This window comes from Equus quagga, chromosome 4 (genome assembly GCF_021613505.1).
Source record: "Equus quagga isolate Etosha38 chromosome 4, UCLA_HA_Equagga_1.0, whole genome shotgun sequence".
Lineage (NCBI taxonomy): Eukaryota > Metazoa > Chordata > Mammalia > Perissodactyla > Equidae > Equus > Equus quagga.
The window spans coordinates 3,584,851-3,608,468 of NC_060270.1; the positions used below are offsets into that span (position 1 = coordinate 3,584,851).

Below are 23,618 nucleotides of genomic sequence, written 5' to 3' on the forward strand. Positions count from 1 at the left end.
GAGAAGTGCCACTCGGCAACTTACTATAAGCACTCATGAATAACACCAGGGGGTTGGCCCTACAGGGAGTAGGTGTGTGCTTCTGAAATCTGCTGTCACCCTGAGCACTTCAAATGAACCGTCCAAATCAAGTTGTGTTGCCTCTGGTGGTAGTTGATTTCAGGAGCCCGAGAATAAGCCACAGGAATCCAAGTTCGTCCCGTTCCCCTTCCCTTGAGGGACCTGGATCCAATTTAAACAAGATAAAGACAGACTTTTGGTACAGTGAATCTTAAATCACCAACCAATGCTCAGCAAAATCACTGAAAAAACAAAAATCCCACACCAGTGCAGTCCTGTTTGAGAAAAAGAATAAAAAAGCTTTAAAAAATTCTTCCACTTTGAGATGCAAGGATGGCTAAAAAGCCCGTGTAATAAAGCTCTGTCTGCTTTCAAATGACCCTTAGCTGGAAACTAGACTCTCCCTGACATGTAGCACCAGCCCCAGCCCTAATGCCTGCTGGATGCAGATGCGAGCCGCCACAGCTCCACCTCCCGCAAGTCGGAAAGCCTGACCACAGCCAGGCAAGGCTGCCTCCTCCCCGCATGCTGTGACAGCCTCCAAAGAACAAAACCTACCATCACTGAGCTCTGATGTTTCAGGATCTGTGCACCTTCCTATTTAAGACTCACAGTCACCTGCCTCATTTTATCCCTGCATTCTCAAGCATTTCTGACTTGTATAAAGGTTAATAATGTCAGTCACTCATCCCTCTGTCCTTCCTGGTTCTACCCAAAAGAGTAGGAATGCAATGAACTGATAAGGGGACAGGAGTCAAAGTATTCCCTTTCTCTATGGAGGCCCTATCACCCCAAACTACAGGGTCCCTGAGAGTACTGGACCAGAAAAAGTCATTTGGAATTGAAGCCAAAGCAAACGAGGCCTCCTATTCCCTCCTGCTGAATCTGAACCTTAGGACCAGCTGCTGGAGGGGGTCGGGTCTGCAGGCAGACTCTTCCTACGCACCTCCAGCCAGCAGGGGTGTGATGGATTGGGACCCATCTCAAAGAGCCAGTCACCAGCAGACAGAGCTGGAAAGCACAGGACAGAAGTGGGTTCTGGGAAGCAGGCACTGCGCCAGGTCTGTTTACTTGACAGAGACTACTGTCTCTTTCTAACAACCTGCCCAGGAGAGAGAGAATCCTCTCTCTTGCTTTTAAATGTGGTTTTCAAACATACCTACCCACTGGAATCACTTGGAAAGGTTTAAAAAATTGTAGTGACATGGCTACACTAGATCAACTAAATCAGGATCTCTAGGGCACAAGTATTTTTAGAAGTTCTCCAGGAGGTTCCCAGGTGCAGCCTAGGCTGAGAACCACTGCTTTATGCGGTCGGGGCAACCCCATGCCCTCTTAACGCAGCCAGTCATAACCAGCATTTTTTGAGTGGCTACTTTCTGCTGAGCAATTTACATAATCCTCATTGCAACTCAGTGAGGCAGGTATGATAATCATAGCATTTCCCAGATGGGGAAAGTGGGGCTTGGAACGGCCACGTGACAGACCTAGAATCATAAACTCAGTGTGCGTCTCCTGACCTGGATACTTCACCACCACACACTTTGCTGTTTTTGGTGCCACGATTCCAGAAGTCTCTCCAGTCAGATAACACATGCCTTCGTTTGTAGGGAGGGGCAAAGAGGGTTTGAGAAACTGGAAGAGTTCATTCCAATATTCTCTCCTTAAAGAGAACATAAACTCCTTCCGTGGAAGTTGAGGAGGAATGTGGGTTTCCAGCAACTAACTTTTGTAGAGATTTGGAAAATGTGTGGTGGGGAGTAATAAATCAACAGTCACAGATAGTTAAAATTATCAAGCAGCTAAAGTCAAAGAGCATAATTTTTTTTTTTTAAAGATTTTATTTTTTCCTTTTTCTCCCCAAAGCCCCCCGGTACATAGTTGTGTATTCTTCGTTGTGGGTTCTTCTAGTTGTGGCATGTGGGACGCTGCCTCAGCGTGGTCTGATGAGCAGTGCCATGTCCGCGCCCAGGATTCGAACTAACAAAACACTGGGCCGCCTGCAGCGGAGCGCGCGAACTTAACCACTCGGCAACGGGGCCAGCCCCAAAGAGCATAATTTTTAAATCAGAATCAGTTTTAGTTTCGAACAGCCATCCTCAGCATCTGGAGACGGAGAATAAGAAAACTGGATAGCACAGTCCGTGCCGACAGCAAAGGAAGGTGCCAGGGGAGACTACGGGAGGAGACCATCGCAATCGAATGAGAAGGCTGCTTGTGAACCTACAGGTGCCGGTACAGGCTGAGGAGAGGCAAGCGAGAAGAGAGGCGGTCGCAGAGGTGAGGCAAGGGTCACATCGAGACGCCGCGTCTGGAGCTGAAAGGGGGTGTGTTACCCCACAACTCAAACATTGTAAAAGGTGAAGACAAACAGAATTATCTTTCATCTCATATTTTTAAAACACCACAAAGGTAGAAAGCAATATAAATTGGATCTTGTTTTATATGAGTTTGCTGGAAGTGTGTAAATGTTAATGTCAAATAATGTACTAATTTTGCTAATAGAAACTTTAGCACTGAAAAGGATTTAAATGACTTTTATGGTAACTTCTTCTATAGAGCAAATAGTTACTCTAATTTATTCTTTTTGCAATTTAGAATATTCACATAATGATTTGCAAGATACTGGCATGTATCATCATTTGATCCAAGAGAAAACTGCATTCGTGAGAAGAGCACGTTGGAACACGTGACGAGCAACAGAAAGGGAATTCCTATACATAGACGTGTTTCCTTGTTTTATTCCTTTCTTTTCATGGTATGAATCATTTTTCCCTCATGAGTTATGAGTAAAAGGCTGAAAGGAGGCCAGCAGACTCCACCCGTCTGTCCAGGACAGAGCTGCATCAAGCCCATGAAGTAACAATTTGCGTCTTCAGAACTGCACCCATTACCTGCTCCTTTAGCTCCCAGGAAACTTCAGGAAGCGTCGCAACTGGCAAAGTCAGGTTAATGCAACACGTTTTCACTTCTGGAGAAAGCTTACATGAGGGTTAAATTTTAAATGCTCTCACACTGTATATCGTACAGTCGATCGAAGATGCTGGAGCCATGCCGTAAGTGTGAACAGTGCTAGTCTGCAATTCAGTGACGTCTCTGAAACGGAAAAACAATCAAACTCTCTAAATCAACTTGGATGGCCATGTCATTCTTGTCACTGGTGTGACTAAATCTGTTCCCCTACAAGTGACCTGTCAACTCTATCTCCCCCAGCACACACACACTAATCCTACAGCAGGTAAAACCTCCGCGTTACTACTAGATTAATTCCCGAGGCCCCCGTGCACTAGCACACAGAGCAAAGGCACACAGTGTTAACTGAACAATTATTCCACCTTTCTTATTGCATCTTTGTTTTTATGGCTATCCCTAAGAAATTTCGAAATGTCTTTTGCTAGAAAGGATATAGAAGATATTTATTCACATCATTTAATGAAATTAGGAACCATAAAACTAAGATTTTAAAACACGTTTCTTAAATTGCCGTATAACTCATGTTCTGAAAAATCTAAAAACTAATTTTTTGAGGGTTGCTTTCAAAGATTAAGTGAAAGGAGATCAATAGGACTTCACTTGCCACTGATTTTATATAGCATTAGTTTAATCAAAAACAGTCAAATACCGGTAATTTCACATGGTTCTACCTGATTAGAATGAGACGGTTGAAAAACTAATTCTCACATCAAGCGAAACGCAGCCCCATGTATTCCAAAGAAAAAAGTCTTTGCAGGACAGGATGACCGCAGCTACTCGGAAATGTGCTTAAAACATGAAGCCCACACAGTCAGCACAGGGCTCGTGGTGCTGCTTCCCAGGCTGAGGGAGGCCACTGTGGAGCCCACAGCCCGAGAGGCTGAGTCTGACCGAGGTCCCACAGCGCACACTACAGACTGGAGGAACTTTAGGGTAAAGAGAGGCAGGGACAGTTTAAAATAAATAACTTCCCAATGCAAAAATGTCATTGGGCAAAATTTCAAATCCCATTCCCAAAAGTGTTCTACGTTTGTGCACTTAGCCCTTCCACCTTCCACAGAAGGTGCTAGAAGGCAGTGAAACTTCAAGTTAGGAAGAGGTAGAAAACTGAGTAGGCAGCCACCTCACAGGCAGAAAAAGGCCGCAGAGTAACAGTGGCTTTGTCGTGTCAGAAGCTGACTTATTTCTTTAAGGTAGAACACAAACATCCACAGCCACTAAACGACGTGATGTCATACCACAGTAGGTATGATACAGAGAGATGGCAAAACTACTTTGAAAACATGTTCTAAAACTCAAACACAGGAGACAGAGTCTCTCATTTTCTAAGAGGGGTAAGGGGTTCCCACACTTTCTGGAAGATAAAACAGAGCCCCAAACACTGGTCCTAAAGACAGGCCTGCAGAGCAACAGTGCATCTTCCACGGAGAAGCACAGAGATCCTCATTCAGAATCCTGTACCTCTGTATCCTGAGCGACTGAGATTTAAATCAACTCAGACACCATACACAATTCTGAGTGTCATTTTTTACTTTATTTTTTAAAAAAGACAGATTTAGGATACTGTAAGAAATTACTGTTACATTTTTTTAAAATCTGTCAAGTGCTACAGTAATGGAATAAATAAATAAGATTTTTTAAAGTTCAATGTTTATAGACATATTTATAAAAAGTGACTGAATCAGAAGACGTTAAACAACATTAATACACATCAGGAAGGGAATTAGGCAAGGAAAGGCACATCGTTTCACCACAAGAAATAAAGACCATAGTTGGAAGTTAATGACCAGCCAAAACTTTAGGTCTTGTGGTAGTTTTCCTAGCTTGGGAGGGTCATTATGGTGGAACTTTCTTTATGGTACTTAGCTGGAATAAATAGATAGCAGTTGGAGAATTTTACTTTATGACCCCAATACAGTGTTAAAAAGAAAGCACTCTTAATAAGCCTGATGTGTGAAGGAAGGAGCAAAATCCAAAATGGTTTGGTGGTACCAAAAATCCTACTGACATCGCAAGGAGAGTTAAAAAAAAAAAAAAAAAAAGTAAAACAAGGTCAGTCCTCTTGTCTGGCTGAATTGGAATTCTTGCAGATCCAAAGTTAAAATTTCAAGGAAACACTACATTTTTCACTTCCTTTCTTGCAGACAGGAACAGTGGAGATAAACAGCTGCCATATTTCACCTCAGATGAAGCTATATGCCAACATTTAGGGGAAAGGATCTTAGGTAATTTCTCTATTTTATAGAGTATAAGTCTTTGAAAACAGCGCTAATACCTCTGACTGACTGGCTATCTACAACGGCAAAGTGAACCTAAATGTTAACAAGGATAAGAGGTTTCCCAAAGAAACTAAAGTTTCCAATTGAATGAAAAGTTACTTTACTGAAAAGTCTAACAGACATCAGCAGAACTCGCTTTGGGTCAATTTCCCATTATCAATTTTCTTTCACAAATTTGTGCCAAGCGTCTACCCATTTCTTTCTGTCTGGACTCCGAACTTAGACTAGTCTGTTTGAAAGATGGAATCACTCAGAACAATCCATACAAATTTTAGTGGTATTAAGGAACAACTGTCTGTGTGAATAAATAAAACGGATTTTCAGGATAAAATGGTATATCCATAAAAAAAATTAAAAACAATTGGAAGGGGAGACAAGGAAACATATTAATATCAAAAAATAATAAGAATGGCAATTGTAAAGCAGGCAGCTCCCACTCATGCCACACGGTATGCCTTCATCAAGGTGTACTCCTTCCGGTTGGTGTGAGCGGCCCAGATGAAGAGAGCAGAAGCCATGAACTGTAAGGGAGCTGAGACACAAGCCAGGCAGAAGGACCATCCAAATTCGCCAGTCACATTCTCGGGCAGCTCCAGCTTCTGGTGGAGTAGTTCAATTCCGGCAACGTAACAGCTCACTGAGCCCAGGGTACACAGACCTTAGAGGAAAATTTAGAAAACAAAACAAAACTTGGCAGATAAGAGCACAGAGAGAGCTTTTCTGGCAACGTGACAGAGTGGTAATATGTGAATGTTTAAGAATGACAACTCTCCGGTCCCCAAGGAGACAGGAAGATGGAAGGTCAGTATGAGCAAGACCCACCTGCAAGGAGATGGAGAATGCCGGTGGCGATGGTGGGATACAAGCTCCGGCAGATACAAGCACACAGGCCAATCAAAGCCCCACAGCACATCAAACCTAGGCTAACAAACGGCAGAAGGAACTGGCAACGCCAAAGATCTGATGGAGGAAAGAGAGAAGAAAGAAACCTTACCACGATTTCAGACAGTCTACCCCAACAGCGATTTTGTTCATATTCTAATTACATCTTTTCTTGAAAAGTGAGAAGGGGGTACTTTAATATTACAGTTTCTTTTCTAAAGCACATTGTTTAAAAGGATGCAAATTTTGTCCTGATGAAGGTAAAAGGACAGGAACGGTGAATAATTCCTGAGGGCCTACTGTGTGTCACTGCTCCACACATGCTTTGTGTACTCCTCCCAACGCTGCTCTGAGGTAGGCACTACTACCGTCACCTCCATTTTACCAAGGAGGGTCAATAACCTGAACGGGGCAGTGCAGTCAGTGGCAGACCCACACGTGCAGCAAAACATCCTGGCCTGCACACCAGCAAAGCTAAGTCCTCACAGGGCCTCCAGGCGGGAGGACGAGTAACCGAAGGTGACTGTAACAGCCCTGTGGAAGGAACGCACACCAGGCACAGCACAGAGGGCCCAGTATACGCCAGGCACTCGATAAACGGCAGTTTTAGTTATCGTAAATTCCCTCGACAATGTAGGAAGAAAGCTGATGACTTCACAAAGCTTCCCATTCCATTTCTAAATTATTTGAATTATTAGCAATGTATTAATATCAACTCTAAACCAAAGTCTACCTTTTAGTGCTGGCTTCACTTTCCGGAACTACATAAACATCTTTTCTCTAACTTCCCTTCAAACTCTGTTAGTAACAAACTTCTCCTTATTCGCAATGCAAAATTGAACACGTGCCTTTGATTCAATGTTTCCTCTCATGATGTGGTCATTCTTCCGGGCAAGCTCCAGTAAGTCTCTCTAGCCTGGAAACTTGGTCCAAATCTGAAGACAGTATTTCCTGCGCAGCCTGACCATCAAGGAATAGAATGTTCCTAATAGATACACCTTTGTTACTACAACCTAAGACTGGCTGAACACTCTGGCAGGCCTGACCCTCAGTTGACTCATACAGAGCTTGCAGTCAACTTTGCTGTCATATTCCTATCTGAAATCAGGTAGCTGAAGTGTTTAACTCAAATACAGGGATAAGTTTTTATCCCTATATTTATCCTTATTTAGATTTCCTCTTTAAATGGGCCCACTAACAACATCTTTGTGGGGGGGGGGGGTGTCTGGATTCTGTCATCCAGTGTATTAGCTACCTCTCTCAACTTCCTATTTGCAATGTGCTAAGAATCCATCTCACTTCTAAAATAGAATCAACAGAAGAGAGTTCCTTGGGATACCATCAGAGATTTCATTTCCAGTTGACACAATGTACTAATTCATCTTATTCAAAACACAGAGTTCAACAAAAGGCAAATAAAATTATTTCCTTTTTTCCCAATTGTCCTGCTGAGTCAAAGTACTCACAGGTCCGAAGCAGATCAATCCCACTATTGTGGTTTCCAGGATCAACAAATTTCTCCATGAACTGCTCATTTAGGGTGAAACTCATGCATTTTGTGACCACATCAAATGACTCTAGAACAAGAATAAAAATGATTGCTTGTTGTTTTAATTATAAACATTCAAAAATCTGTCTTAGTAATTATTGTCTGAAATAGTGATAGAGAAAGATATTCCCGGAAGGGACAGCAACCTCTCTGGCCCTAAGTGGCACACACGATCCATCAATGCCCAATGGGTGCCAGTGGTTCTCAGCGGCAGGCTTAAGACATGGGCACAAAGAAGGGAAAGAAAATGAGAGGAGTAAAATGAATGAGAATAGACAGGTAAGACAACTAGGAAGGAGGAGGCGGGGACAGAGCCTGAAACAAACAGAGACTTGGCTCTTCTCCCCCAAAACCTACTCCACCCATCTTCCCCATCGCAGGTAACAACGATTCCATCCTTCCAGTTCCTCAGACCAGAAACTTTTGAGTCATTCTTGCCACATGCATTCCATCAAGAAATCCTAGAGGCCCTACCTTCAAAACACATCTAGAATCCAGCCAGTGCTCAGTGCTACCAGCCTGGTCTGAGTCATAATCATTTCAAATCTGAATTAGCCCAACGGCCTCCCAGCTAGTCTCCTGGCTTCCACCTTTGCCTGCCGCCTGTCTGTTTTCAGCACATCAGCCTAGGCGACCAGATCACCTCTCCGCTGCTCAAAGCGCCCATCACATTTAGAGTAAAAACCAAAGTCCTCGTCATGCCCAGGGAATCCTGCCCCACCGGCCCCACTCCACGCCCAGGGTACATCTGACAGCGCACCAACTCTCCTCTCTCCCTTCCTTCCAGCCCACTGGCTTCCTTGCTGGCCCTTGACTACCACCACAGGGCCTTTCAGTGGTTGTTCCCTCTAATCCACATCAACCCCCAGCCTCCACAATTATCCATACGGCCAACTCCTTCACCTACGTCAAATCTTTACTCAAGTGGTGCCTTCTCGTTGAAGCATATCCCGCCTCTATCACTGAACATCGTAACATACACCCACAAACATCCCCTTCCCACCTATTTCCAAATCCCCTTTATTTTGCTGTATTTTCCCATAGCACGTGTCATCTGCTAACATCTATATAATTATTTATTCTGTTGATACTGTTACACTTACTTATTCTGTTTATTGCCTGTCACTCCTTCTTAGAATGTTAGCTCCCCAGGAGTAAGAATATTTGTTTTTCTCTGATTTCCTCCAAGCTACTAGGCTGTGGAATAGGAGGCACATAATAAACATTTGTTGACTGAATGATAAATGACCGGTAAGATTCAAATATCAAGTGTGCCTATCCTCTCATAAGTAAAACTGAACATTTTACAACTAATTCTAACTAACTTCCCCCTGTTTCCCAAACTACTTTCTTTCTTCCATATATAATCACAACTATCATTCTTTTGATGTATGGAAACTCAAGCCTGTTGTGCTCAGGTTTGAATACAGTGCTTCCCACTAAGAGGCCAAGTGAAGTAGTCACAAATAGAAACAAATTGTAACGTTTTCCCTTTTGGTAAAGAGCTCCAAAGTTTCCATTTTCATGACTGAAATTAAAATTTTTAAATGTTAAGAATGCCTGCGAAATAAACCTGACACAATTTCTTAGATTTCTTTTTTTACTTCTGTAATGCATATTTTTAACCTACAAATTCTATCAAGATTGTTGTAAAACAGCCTCAAATATGCACAGATTTAAATGTAGAATTGGTCAGATTATATCCTCTAAGATTTCAGGGGCAAATGCTAATATCTACTAAGATACAGCTAACACACAAAAGTCTACCAATTCATATTTGTTGACTTGATTTTGGATACTAGTCCTTTTACCAGTTACCAAGTATTTCAAGTTTTCTAACGTACTTTTCCAACTATTTCCTCACAACATGTGTGAGGTTAATAAAAAAAATTTTAATGAGTGGGTAAATAACTACAAAAATTTAAAATGGCCTTCCCAAGATAAAGACAGTTCCTCATCCAACCAATATTAATCAGCACCATGGTAATTCATGGAAGCTGGGGAGAGGAAGGTGGTAGAGAGAGAAGAGACAAGTAAGATTTCTTTCTTTGGGGAGAACAAGAACCCACAAACCTGCTTCTACATAGTGGGGCCTCAGCACATCCCTCTGTCTACTACTGAGTAGGTGCAGGCGGCAGAAGTTGAAACAAGAGAATACCTGTCCTTTCTGGCGGGCTGTACCAGTACGTGTTTGGCGGAATACTGATACACCGTCTCCACAGTCCCACTGTGCCATTATATCGGAAAAGCGCATCATTGTAAGTCTTTTCATCTGCCTCATCACTAGCAAAGTCGGTCCAGAGGCCTTTGTTCAAATCACTGGAATTTTCTTGAACTGGACTTCGATATTCATACCAGAAGTCTGTGCCGATGGAGGCTGCCATGTAGATGGTGGAAATGAGGCTGAGCACGCAAGCAATTACAAATGCCGTAGCAAAACGGTTATCCATTCTGGCATTCAGACTGCTCTGTTTAAAAGTTGAAGAAAGAAGAAAAGTTAGACTTCAAGGACAAATAGAGATTATTCTGAAAAGAATTATCTGAAAATCACCCTTGACCCTATTCCCCATCCCTTGACTCTTTAAAGTAACATATGATCATTAAGGAATTAAAAAAAAAGAAAAAAAGCAAGCATGTTCTTAATTAAGTTCAAAACAAAACTCATGATCATGAAAGTACTTATTGAATGCTCACATACCCAGGATGCTACGGAGACAGAGGTCTTGTTCTCTAGTCTATCACCTGCACACTAAAACAGACAACACTGAAATGGACATACACATTACAGATACAAACAACAGACATGCCCGGAGTCAGCAAGGCACCGTGAATACCTCTGTAATTACAGACTGAATTTTTATACAAACTGCAGAGCATTAAGCGTTCTGGGTTTGAGTGTGAAGAGGGCAGAGGAAAGGAAGCAGAGGAAATCCGCTCTTCCTCTGAAGAGGGTAACCTTCTACAACAAGGGGAAGGGTCAGGCGCTATCTGGGAGACAGGGTTGAAGATGTTTGTTAACCCAGAGAGAAAAGCTGTTCCGGGTGCACAGAGCAGCAAAGAGAACAACATGTAATATGCTAGATATTAATCTGCCCCTAATCCACCAACGCCAAGCCAACTCCTTCGCGCTGCCGACTTCTTCGCTCCCATCTACTCTCCCCACTCCTCAAACTTCTGAACCTCATCTGCAAACTAAACGATGTCTCCTCCACCAGAAAGAAAACTGAACGAGGAAAACAGGAGCCCTCCCAAGGCGCGGACGGCTGCTCGGCCGCGGGAAAGGGCCGCAGCACCATGACTCAGGGCGGACAGGCTGAGTCAGCCTCCGGAGAGTCCGCCGTGACCCCGAACCCCGCGCAGGGGGGAACGGGCGTCGGGGGACCGGGCACTCGGGGCCGGCGAGCCCACCGGCAGCGGCAACGGCAGAGCCGGCTCCGCGCGCTCATCGTCACCACCCGCTCCAGCCCGGGCTCGCCCACGACCTCGGAGGGTCCCGCCGCCGCCGGCCGCCCGCCCGGGCCGACACGGCGCTGTCACCCGGGGGGCGCACGGCGGGCCGGGGGTCGAGCGGCCGCGCGGCCCGGCCAGGGACCCGGGTCCGCGCCAGGCCCCGCCCAGCCCGCTCGGCCGGGACCCGCCGTCCAGCCCCGCAGCCCAGCCCCCGCGCACAGGACCCCTTTCACCCTCCGGAAAACGAGGGCAGCGCCGCGCCCCGCGCCCCGCGCCCGGCGCCGGGCTGCGCACTCACCGCCCATCCTCCTGCTCCGCCGGCCTCGCCGTCCAGCGCGGACCGCAGCCCTGTCCTCCGCGCGCCTCGTCTGACGCACTTCCCGCAGAGCCCGCCCCCCACCGCTCCCGCGCCGCCCCGCCCCGCCCGGGGGCTTGTGGGAATTGTAGGCGGGAAGGGGGGGGGGAGCGGGGGCCTGGCGCCGCGCGATGCATTGTGGGGGATGTAGTTCCGCGCCAGAGGAAAGTCACGTCCGTGCGCCAGAGGCTGGTGTGGGCTGAGGCCTTTGTAGGTTTTAGAGGAGAGCGAGGTCCTGGGTCGGAGGCCATCTGTTTGCGGTCACCGCTAGTCGTTGCCTGTGACCTCTATACTCAGGCGGTCCAGTCCGGTGCTCCCCCGTGACACCTCCCGACCTCTAAATTTGTGAACAGCAACGAGATTACGCTTTTTAAATATTAACCTGCTTGTTTCTTTTCTCACAACCTCACTCCCACTGGAGCAGATAGTCCTGGTTTTATCGCTGAACTTCAGACTAAGAAGGATGTGACTTGACAGGGTTCATCTAGAATGTGATGACATGGGGATGCAAATAATTTATGCATACTTCTCTTTATGGCACGATACTGGTTTTCTATTGACTGTACGTAAGTTTCCTTTTAAAATAAACTCCATTTAGTTAAACAGAAATATGAAATTAATAATAATAGTGAGGGTACCAGATATGTCAAAAAACGTGTATAAGAAAATTGCTTACGTACTAGGAAAAAGACTGAATTTGGCGTAATATTGCCGTAAGCAGATAAGGTGGCAGACAGCCTCAGAGTTTGCAGATGACTGTGTGGCACAGAGTCAGCGGAATGATTCTAAGCTGTCAAGTGCTGCACCGAAATTAATGGACAGGAAGCAGGGACATCTTAGCAATGACGTGTGTGGACCCGTGGACGTGGCCTGGGACCAGCAAATGATGGGTTTCTCAACAGACATCTGCAGAGACAGCCGACTCAAGGACCAGAGCGGCTCGCAAACGCTATCCCATCCCCCAGTGCCTTGGAATTTAGCCACCGCACGGGAGAAAGGTGGGAGCCTCACACTGATATTAAATTTCTAGATTTAGGCATGATTGAAGGCATTCATGACAGATTGGAGGTATGATATTGATCTGTTTTTCTATCTGGAGTTATATTTCTTTTGCCTGAGTTGGTGAACTGGTATTCATATCCAGTAAATAAATAAAATAAAAGTAACAAAAAATAAAGTAACGGCCAAATGTAATATTCAAATATGACTGGATTTTCGTGTAGAATACCTGATCAAAGGAGAACTTTGTCAGAGGCACCGGCTAGAGAAAGTGGTGGAGGTGCACAGGCAAATTGTTTCTGTGCAGCTTGACTCCTAAGTGCATTTATGCACCAGGAAATATCTCCATCCATGGCCCTCACTGGAAATCCCTACCTTCAGAACAACCTGTCCGGTGAAGTCACACAGTAGACAGACCCAGGTAAACAGGAAGTTTGAAAGACACCACTTCGACTCATGGACTAGAGAACTGAGCCCAGGGTGAATAAGTGACTTACCAAGCTTGAGTACTGGGGTGAGCTGACTAGCTTTGTGACATTAGACAATTTTCTTAACCTCTTTTAGTCTTTTTTCTTTTCTCAAAATATGGATGTTGACAATAACACTTGTCCCATGTGATCATTGTGAGGATAAAATGAGAAAATACACATAAAATGCCCGGCACAGGACCTAGGGCCTAGTAAACAATTATTAAATAATTAGTATTTGCAAATATTTATTGAACATCTGTAATATTTGAGTAGGGTCAGTATAAACAGCTTTAAAAGTTCCCAATTTCCCCAGAGGCTAGAAATAAGCCATTTATAGAGGTAGGTGTCCCTGCTCACTTCAGCAGGTTTACCAGCCTCTGGACCAACTGCCAAACGACTAGGAAAGGCTTGCCGGGACCAGATGTCGGGCATCCATGCTTAGCTCTGCCCAGGAGATTCCCAGGCTGGGCTCACAGCATACTTAAGTCTTCGTGATTCAAGAGTGGATGCTTCTGGGGAGCCCTGCAAAGGAGGAGGACACTGTCACCCATCAAGTCTGCAGAATGCCTCAAGAACACATAAGACACATTTCACTCACCCGTTCAGTCTGCGTGTGGAGATGAGACTGTCCTCCCGCTCAGCACAAAGGACTGGAACCGCCTCCTCCCTCCCAGGACCACCAAGCACACAGCCGTATTTCTGATTTCTCCCTGTATTGTGAGTGTTTTCTGTTTTCTATTTCTGCTTGCATGTTGTGTGGGTGGGCAAAATAAATCCTTAATGAATTAATGGAGTTAAATTTCTGCTTCTGTTTCTTACTCTGCTGTTTGGGAAACAGTGGCTGGCCTGACGTATTTTTACAAATGTTAAAGATGATTTAGTGCAACCATGTACAGATTGTGAAATTTAGATTTAAAAGCGAAGTTGCACTAGACCTCTGGCTTAATTTGTTGAAGATGGTTCTGGTTTCAGCAGGAAGGTTGTATAGTTACACTACATTTTAAATAAACCCCAAAACTGAAGATCTAGATATGCAGATATTATAACTTGTTTATATTACATACTTACAAACAGTTCCATGTGAGAATCCCCTTCAATACCAAATTCCCTAATCCCTTAAATATTTCCTTTTAGTTGCACGTATATTTAGGAACTAAAAATTATGTTAAGCAAGATAGATCTACGTTATGCTTTTCTCATATAATTTTGTCCTCATTGTTCTCCTTGTGAACTTTGGAGTGCAGAAAGGAGGAAAATAGGAATATATGCAAGCTCTGAGTTCCAATCAACAGCCATCCTCAAAAAAGATGCATCAGTCTTTGAATTTCTTTGTACTCCTTCACTCTAGAATGGTGGCAAAATTAATCAAGGATGAGGCAAATGGAAATGTGCATCTAAAATGGCTCTTTCCTTTGAGCAATTTCTGCCAAAATCTACACAAAGTAACAAACTATAGCTGTGTAGATGTCCCTGCTTCTGAAGGACAGGGAGTGGACCATGTGTAGATGAGAAGTGTATTTTTATTATTATTTTTTTTTTTTGAGGAAGATTAGCCCTGAGCTAGCATCTGCTGCCAATCCTCCTCTTTTTGCTGAGGAAGACTGGCCCTGAACTAAAATCCATGCCCATCTTCCTCTACTTTGTATGTGGGATGCCAGCCACAGCATAGGTTGACAAGCAGTGCCATGTCTGCACCCGGGATCTGAACCCACGAAGCCCAAGCCGCTGAAGTGGAACATGCAAACTTAACTGCTGCACCACTGGGCTGGCCCCAAGAGAAGTTTAAAGTCATCAATGTGAGTCTTTGGGAATGACCTCTTTCTGGGCCCTAGTATCTTCCTTCATAAAATGGTCGTACTGGATGAGCGCTAATGTCACTTGAAGCTCTAGAATTTTATGATTCATAATTCTGCTGGAAGAAGAAGAACGTAACTCCAAAATGTGGCTGTCATAGATCCACAGTGTTCAGGTTCCGTTGGGGAATTCATGTATCCTACACCTCCAGCGTAGGAAAGATGCAAGGCAGAGAGAGAGTGGGAGACGCAGACAGACAAAGGAAAAGCAAGAAGGCTCTCTGCATTCTAATTAGAAAAGATACAACAACACAGCCCTCTGCTGTTTCAACAACAAACGGTAATCATGGAAACTGGAAGCCATCCAAGAAGTTTGTGAAAAGACACTATTCATTGGAAATGACTCAAAATTCAAGCATAATTCAGTCCTTATCTACAAACGTTTACTGACCACCTATTCTACGCCAGACACCATGCTGGTACCAGGGACACCAATGTAAATAAATACAGTTTGTGTTATGCACAACCTAATCCAGATTAAATCAACTATTATGAAGAAGCCTAAAGTATATGTACCTAGAATAGTAATGTCACTACTGTTTATGTAAATGTGGAGTACCAAGGGAAATAATCCAATAAATGAAGTGGGGGAGGACCCTGATAACAGCAAATACATGCCACTTAACTTGGCATGATATATTACATTGCATTGCACTGAACTCGCCAAGTAACTGTCAGAATAAAAAAATCATTAATTATTAAAGTATAAACACATCTCTTAAACTGGACTATTTAAATGGTTATATACTTTATGATGCTCAAGTAAGAAATGGACAAGAGAGTATTTCTCTCTAACAAATGAACATATCACTCTGATTGCTTCATGATTTTTGCCATTTATTCTAGGACACATCAGTAGAGCAGGTATGAATAGAGGTTTCTTTCTGCCATGTCATATGCTATATAGTCTGATGAATCCATCTCTAATATGGGGTCCAGAGCAGTTGACAGAGAAGAAGCAGAAGTAATATACTGTAATGCCATTAGGGATGGCTGTGTTCACTCGAAACCTGCAGCCCACCCGTGAAGCAGAGGCTGCAAGTTGCAGCCATGGCCGTGTAATAGATGATGATAGATTCACTCGAGCGTGTGTCTCAGGGGACAAAACCTTACTTTCTCCTCATCTCCAATGTCTGACCCAATGCTGAACATATCTCAGGAATTGGGACCCAGAATAGGGAGGGCCCAGAAGTCTAAACTAATTCCTAAAATTTTGTGAGATCCAGGCTAGAAGACTTCTAAGAAGTTCAAATTTAGAGGGGATTTTTTAAACTTTTTAAAAAGCTAGCCAAAATAATAACAAAGCATAACATACAAGGTTGGTTCAGCTGTAAACTAGAACAGTGACTCTAAACTTTAGTGTGAGTAAGAATCACTGTGGACGCGTGTTAAATACAGAGTCCTAGACTCCACTCAGAATGATTTCAATCAATAGCTCTGGGACGGGGCTCAGAAAGCTACAGTTAGAAGGCAGCCCCGGTGACTCTAATGTGGGTACGTGGTCTGGCACCCACAGGTTCAAAACAATGGTTTTGAAAGTCCAAAAAAGACTGTAGTTGGGTAACTACCATGAGCAGAGGCCGGTGGAGAGAGCACAGATGGTATCTCCCTTCAAGTTGCTCTGATCCGCTCAGGAGGTCAGACTCCAAACCAACCATGTGAAATGAGGTAATAGATACTTTGCAAACAGTCTTGTAAAGTTCTTAGAGAACACGAAGGTGAAAGTAATTATCTCTGCCAGGGAAGAGGAAGGAAAGCGGAGCGTTTTTCCTGGGAAAACAATTCTTAAGAGGTGGCATGTGTGCTATATTGCAGTGACTAATATTTACATCTTACTCTCTTTTTGCTAGGACTGTTCACGCTGTCTTTCCATGTGCTTATGGTGTCCAGTGTTGTTCCTGAGTTTTGGTCTGCGTATAGTTGGTTGTTTTATTGTTAGAAACCTCACCTTTATTTCAAAGGGGAAAGTCCTAAAAATGACCGTTGCACCAAGCTTGTTTAGAAGTATGACCTCCGCCTTTATCTAGTCAGCTTTTACTGTGGGTTCTGTCTTAGAAAAGCTTTGTACTCTTTGAGTTATTAAAAGCCCAGTACTATGCTATTTGTTCCCCTTTTTTTGGTTCAAAACACTTGATTTGTTTTCTAACTGGGGTCCCAAGATAGTGTTGGTCAGTGATGGATGCTCTTGTGTGGCAGCATTCTACACTAATTACCATATTATAAAGTGACTGTGAATGATAAAGTGAGTCATTTTGTCTACAAACTGCTTCAAAGGTTACTGAGGAAGTCAGATTTCTTTGAGATAGTTTATATCAGCAGGCCCACAATGTTTGAATGCTGTTTTGAATGCTGAAAGAAAATGTAAGGCCCACAGAATAAACGTATGGCCAGATGTTTTCCTCTAGAGTATGCGTGTGAACTCTTTTTCATTTTATAATACTTTTATGTGGAATTCTTGAGACATAACTAAAAAAGAAACTTTTTAATATCTTAGGCCCAGAATCAATCTCATCAATTTTCTCAAATGCCATAAGAAGTTCTGGTTGTAGAATGCAAAATTCTAACAGTATAATTAAAGTGCAATTATAAATCAAGTAAATAAAGTATATATATGTACATATATACACTTTACGATCATATATATATATGATTGGTACTTTAATACGCACACACATATACACAGATAGAGTGCTTAAATATTCTGTTTACACCATCTATCCTTTTCAAATATTGTCCTACTTCAAACTACTTGACAAAATGAATTACTCTACTAAATATTTAATGCTTACCCAGGGGAAAGATTGTATCCCAGAAATGTCAAGTATTCACTCGTTTCTCTCACCTGTGGCTTCTGCTGGGTGAAGGATATGCCCCATGAACCACACAGAGCCGCCAGGGACACAGAAGAAGGCAGACGCAGGCCCATAATTCAACTCCCAGGTGACTCCCGGGGCTGCCCCAGATCAGGGAGCCCTCGTGCTTCCCTAGAGACTGAGGTGACATTAGAACACATCAGGAAAAGGAGGTGGGGAGGGCGTCCAGCGGGTAGGATCGTGCTTTTCAATATGTATTAATTACGGAAGAAATAGAAATTCAATAGAAAGGATTTCAAATGGTTAACAGTTGTATTTTCATCTACCGGCATACATTCTTCTGTGCAGTATAACATCAGCCTGGAACTATGATCTTGGCGATGAAATGAGATGGAGGGAAAGGGAAAAGAGGAGAATGTGAGAGAGCCTCCAGCTGCTTCGGCCAGAAAGGAGTTGAAACAGCTGGAGTCAGTTCTAGAGTTTGTTATGTTTTGCTATTGTCTAAAGATGAACAGATGAGAGGAAAACGTAATAGGATCCTTTCGGTGTTAGCCTGTTTGTCAAAGTGTTTTGAACCAAAGATCTTCCTTTTATTGTGTCTATACTGGCACCTCCGTTATAACGTCACTTACTATAGGTCTGTCTGTTGCCGGGTCTGTAATTCCAAAAGCGAAGTTCACTGGTGTGTGGAGGTATTTAAGGAAAAGTCATCGCTCAAAAGCTGAAAACTCACTGCCACTGGAGGTAGGTGTGAGCAAGAGAAGATCAGAGGGAGTCTGGAGTCCGCTGGAGGATGGGTATGGAGGGTTGTCGGGAGAAAAGCTCCTGGTCAGGGATGGTGCCTCTAACCTAAGGGAACTTCATCAGTTGAATTAGAATAGCAGACAAGAGTGTAAAAATAGCACTTTGTGATTTTTAAACCTGTTTGTAAACTACATAAATAAAAAGAATGCCTGCAGCTAGACCCCAGTGAATTCATCCTTGCCGACAACACTGGATCACAGAAACACACATTTTCCTAATCAACTCAAATAAAGTAACATTTCCACAGCACCAGATATATGCAAGTTGCTGTGCTAATTGTAGTGGAAAAGTCTGGAAAGTAGTAATGAAAGCACAAGTTGTTTTTAAGAACATGCTGAATGTGACAGAATCGATTATGTCTGACATAAAAGAGCGAAATAAATGGGGAAAATCTCAAACCCTTGTTGGAATCATTGTGTTTGCCGCAGATGTGGACTGGTCTGAATCGGGAAATTTTCAATTTACTCTTTATGCAATGAAAGACTGTGTTCTTCACATTTCATCAATGATGTAAGTAAAAAGAGTATCTTCATCATCATCACCTTAAAATTCTAAAATACGAGAGAATCCTCTATGTGAGATGGAAGGCTGGATCAGAGGGGTCAGCGTCAGGAAAGCAGAGGATGTCTTTAAAGTTGATGAGGAAAAACATTCATTTCCTAATTTCTGGATTTAAAGAAACAAATTGAATATCTTGAAGAAAAAAGTCAAAAAAACACCTCAGTTTCCTGGGCAAATGCAAATAAAGAAAACCACAACCACAGCCACCCGACACCAATCAGGGGGTGTTCCTGGTGGGCCCTTTCTGAGGATTGGTAGAAACTGCAGTTTTTCATCTCTGTTTTTATGTTTGTCCCTAGATCTTTTGAGGGTGGGGGTTGGGGAAAGGCAGGTACTGTATAAAAGAAACTGTCTTGAGATTTCTAAAATTCATACAAAAACTTCCTGGGTAAGGAAACTCACCAGGTTTGGCTCCTGATCTTTAGTGATGGACCCAGAAGCAACTTCAGCTTATTTGGATTATTTCTATGCTACAAGCCAAAACCCTGAAATTGAGGAGGCCCGCTCCCCTGTGCCTTACACATCCATCTTCCTTCCCATCTTCTACACGGCGGTGTTCCTGGCCGGAGTGTTGGGGAACCTCGTGCTCATGAGTGCCTTGCATTTCAAACGGGGCAGCCGAAGACTGATTGACATCTTTATCCTCAACCTGGCTGCCTCTGACTTCATTTTCCTCATCACGTTGCCTCTCTGGGTGGATAAAGAAGCATCATCAGGACTGTGGAGGACAGGCTCTTTCCTGTGCAAGGCCAGCTCCTACATGATCACAGTCAACATGCACTGCAGTGTCTTCTTGCTCACCTGCATGAGCGTGGACCGCTACCTGGCCATCGTGTGTCCAGCCATCTCCAGGAAATTCAGAAGGAGAGACTGTGCGTATGGAGTCTGCGCCAGTGTCTGGTTTATCTCCTGTCTCCTGGGCTTGCCTACTCTTCTGTCCAGGGAGCTCACCATGATTGGTGACAAGCCATACTGTGCAGAGAAGAGAGCCACTTCGATTAAGTGGGCATGGAGCCTGGTGACCCTAATTTTTACCTTTTTTGCACCTTTGGTGAGCATTGTGACCTGCTACTGTTGCATCGCGAGGAAGCTGTGTGCCCACTACCAGCAGTCAGGAAAGCACAACAAAAAGCTGAGGAAATCCATAAAGATCATCCTTATTGTCGTGGCAGCCTTTGTCTTCTCCTGGCTGCCCTTCAATACCTTCAAGCTCCTGTCCATTGTCTCTGGGTTGCAGCAAGAACTCTACATTTCCCAAGATTTTCTGAAGCAGGGCATGTACGTGAGCGGGCCCTTGGCATTTGCCAACAGCTGTGTCAACCCCTTCATTTACTACGTCTTTGATGGCTACATCCGCCGGGCCATCGTGCGCTGCCTGTGCCCTTGCCTGAAGAACTATGACTTTGGGAGCAGCACCGAGACCTCAGACAGTCACCTCACTAAGGTTCTCTCCAACTTCGTCCATGCAGAGGATTTTGCCAGAAGGAGGAAGAGGTCTGTGTCACTCTAAAGGAGACTGGGACATTTCAAGCTCTGTTGGCTGGAGAGTTAACTTGTCAGCGACAAAGAAAAGTATTAGTGATGATATTCACATTACTTCATAAATACAAGAGTTGACTTTTGAAGACGTGACTGCAAAGTCCCTGTGTTTGTGGATATAATCAAGCTGTGTGCTGTTTTTTAGCTGAGTGGCCTTATCTGACCTTTGACAATCAAGTTCACCAGGCACAATACAGCTTTGTGGCCTTGAACTCTGAGGGCAAGTCTCCTGCTTGGACCAGCTTTCTTCAGGAGTGTTCGTGCATGTACAGGCCTTTTCCTCTCCAAGAACCAAGGTGCCTTCCTCCATACGACCTTTTGCACAGGCTCCATTTGGACTACATTTAAAGGATTCTGCCCACTTTCATCTGGTGACAAATGTGGTGACAATGCAGGTAGAAAAAAATATAATACATCTATGCTCTGTAATTAGTTGTTCCTGTGTAATGAGTGAGGGTCTGGCCTAATCTTTGAAACTTTGCATGGTGATTCTTTACCATCTCCAGCACTGTCTTCCACCCTGTGCCTTTCACAGTAACTCTGGCCTAGCCAAAAGCTCCTGGGGATAAAATCATTTTGTATTGTGTTTATGATTGCATTTATGATTTATTTTATCACCCGGTTTTCTAGAGTATTTTAACAAGGAAGCATAGAGCAAGGTTTGACCTTTATTTTCTTTATAAGCTGTGTTGGTAAAAATGTATCTCATTGGAATGATGCAATAACTACTTTGCGATGGGGTTTTACTATGCTCTTTTGTTTTCATTGCCTTTATAAATTAGGATATGATTTTGCTTTAATTACATGTTTTTAATTACCCAGTTATCTAGTTATCAAATGAAAATGTTACTAATAATATAATTGGAGGTCATCAAATGCTTAGCTACATGCAGATTATTATTTTGTATTTTAATTAAAATGTTAGTAGTACACATTCCCTGTAGCATCATTTGCTCAGTGTATATACTTTCAAGGTTTGGTCCAGTAGTATAGGAAGGTAGGATGCTCTGAAATGAAAAATCTATAATGAAGATGTTACTCGTATTTTAAATACATTTTTCCAAACCCGACAACCTTCCTGAATTCCTTCACCCAATAAATGTATATTGAGTCAATTGGTACCCATATTCCTTTTAAAGACTTTGAAGTGAAAAATAGGTGATTAGCAGCAACCACGAAAGGTTTTGGAGCAGCAACATACTATTGGGTAAACATCTTTTGATTCAGGAGAAACGGTTATGTTTTTACCCCCCTGTTGATGCAAATGAATTACTATTTTAATTCTAAATATTAGATTTGAAAATCAGGGAAAGCTTTAAATCTTTTCAGAGACTAGGTAATTCAAGTTCATCCTATGTACCTTTCACATTAAATGAAATCTCAAATACCAGGCATTTTCTTATATTATAATCTACTTAAAAGTTGAAAATATAGTTTTTGGTTTTATACATTGGTTAATTTGTTAATTTCTCTTAAACTTTTATTAAATAAAAAATATAATTTCCATGTATAAGTATTCTTATATGTTGTATTAATTTCTATCAACATATTGATATTAATACTGATATTCAAACAGCCTTTTAATAAATTATCATAAATAGAGAAAGAAAAGACTGTGTAAATCATAAGAAATAAAGTTGTTGGAAAACTTCAAAACAATTGAATAGATCTCCAAAAGTTAAATAAAAACAAAATACAGAGAATAGAAGACATTCACTTCTATAAAACAAAAGCAAAATCAGCAAAAGCAGGATTACTCATCACGAAGCATCACCTTTGAGAGATATAACCCTTGAACAAGAGCCCAGTCCATCAGCTGAGGTATTTGTTAGGAAATGAGAAAACTGGAGTTATTAGGTTGAGCTTCATCCTTAATGTTGGCACATTGAACAAATCATTTTAATCTTTCATACCTATGTAATACCCACGTCTATAGAATTCTCAAGGATATTGTAAGACTAATAAATATAAAGTTTTTTAAAATATTGAGTAAAAAGTTACGATATAAAGTGATTGAGTTTCTATTATTAATTATTGAATGTTACTTAAAATTTTCCAAACTAGACTATCAAATGACACAATCACTCTCATTTAACAAATATTAAGACTCTGTCTCACTTCTGTTTTATCTCTTTACTTTTTTCTGGAATATTTAAAATAACATAGAAGAAAAATATACTGTTGAGCTTTTTACTACTTTAAATGGATATGATAATTTTGTGCCTTAAGAAACTTAGTGTATTTTATATTCATAATGTACCAGTGATGGAAGGAAAAATAGGCATAATTTTACAGATAGCATAACTCTGATGGAAGGTAACTCAAAACTTGATTAAGTTGGCATGTTACTATGTCGTATATGGATTCCTCTAGTATGAAATGTAATTTACGTTATAATATTTTAACCACTTAAATGTATTTTAAACCATAATAATTTCCACATTTTTGATGTGAACAAATTTTGTTTATATACATATATAGATACACATATATAGAAACATAGACATATATTTATAACTTTTCAATATTTTTATTCTCTCAATTAAACTTCGCTGAGGGCTACTTTCTGGGAATTTAATGTCATTACAGAACAAATCAACACATGTTGCCACAAATTTCTAGAAAATTAATTGGGCACCCTAACAGGATCATGCCTTGCTGGTTACGTGCAAACTGAGAAAAACAAAATAAAATTTAACAAGAATAATTGCGTAAGGAAATTAGTGCAGATTAATACTATTTGTTGTCATTTGTTTAAGCAGACCAAAGCCACTGCCAGCACTTTAATCACAAATATGAAAGGAGAGTCATCTCCCAAGGATTTCTCAAGCAATTGTTCGTGAACCTACCACAGAAAAACTCTCCATTAAAGCGCACGTAAGATGTTGTCTGGTAACTTACAATTGATTTTAAAATAGATATCCTCAAGGCGCATGAAGTCGCAAACACACATTTGCTCTCTTTGGGTCGCATTGAAAGATGAAGACTAACCTGACGTTCCTGGGAGCCCCGGCCTTTGTCCTCTCTAACA

The 23,618-nt window shown here is 42.4% G+C and overlaps 2 protein-coding genes across 5 annotated transcripts; one reads left to right on the forward strand and one right to left on the reverse strand.

Annotated features, from left to right (window-relative positions):
- Positions 1 to 2,021: 2,021 nt before the first annotated feature.
- On the reverse strand, positions 2,022 to 11,589 carry CLDND1 (claudin domain containing 1). Of its 4 annotated transcripts, XR_006888268.1 has the most exons (6): positions 10,442 to 10,546; positions 9,902 to 10,211; positions 7,661 to 7,771; positions 6,135 to 6,272; positions 2,955 to 3,156; positions 2,029 to 2,302 (listed from the first exon to the last, which is right to left on the reverse strand). XR_006888268.1 is itself a non-coding variant. In XM_046658962.1 (5 exons), the coding sequence occupies exons 2-5, from the start codon at positions 10,191 to 10,193 to the stop codon at positions 3,071 to 3,073; spliced, it is 627 nt and encodes a 208-aa protein (XP_046514918.1). In that variant the 5' UTR covers positions 10,194 to 10,211; positions 10,442 to 10,546; the 3' UTR covers positions 2,022 to 3,070. The 4 variants fall into 4 exon arrangements, 3 of the variants coding, with proteins under 3 accessions (XP_046514918.1, XP_046514917.1, XP_046514916.1); XM_046658962.1 differs by having other exon boundaries at positions 2,022 to 3,156; XM_046658961.1 differs by lacking the exons at positions 2,029 to 2,302; positions 2,955 to 3,156; positions 10,442 to 10,546 and adding exons at positions 4,549 to 5,970; positions 11,492 to 11,589.
- A 7,858-nt stretch (positions 11,590 to 19,447) lies between these two features.
- Positions 19,448 to 21,307, forward strand: GPR15 (G protein-coupled receptor 15). Its single transcript, XM_046659459.1, has one exon. It carries the CDS (start codon positions 19,476 to 19,478, stop codon positions 20,556 to 20,558), a length of 1,083 nt encoding a protein of 360 aa, XP_046515415.1. The 5' UTR covers positions 19,448 to 19,475; the 3' UTR covers positions 20,559 to 21,307.
- The last annotated feature ends 2,311 nt before the right edge of the window (positions 21,308 to 23,618 follow it).

What these genes read in the sequence shown, in the direction of transcription:
- CLDND1 (XM_046658961.1), bottom strand. Translation starts at nt 10,193, where the DNA reads ATGGATAACCGTTTTGCTACGGCATTTGTAATTGCTTGCGTGCTCAGC. An exon ending in CAGCCCGCCAGAAAGGACAG is followed by an intron (nt 7,772 to 9,901) that starts GTATTCTCTTGT and finishes TTCTTGTTCTAG; the next exon opens with AGTCATTTGATGTGGTCACA. An exon ending in GATTGATCTGCTTCGGACCT is followed by an intron (nt 6,273 to 7,660) that starts GTGAGTACTTTG and finishes TTCCTCCATCAG; the next exon opens with ATCTTTGGCGTTGCCAGTTC.
- GPR15 (XM_046659459.1), top strand. Translation starts at nt 19,476, where the DNA reads ATGGACCCAGAAGCAACTTCAGCTTATTTGGATTATTTCTATGCTACA.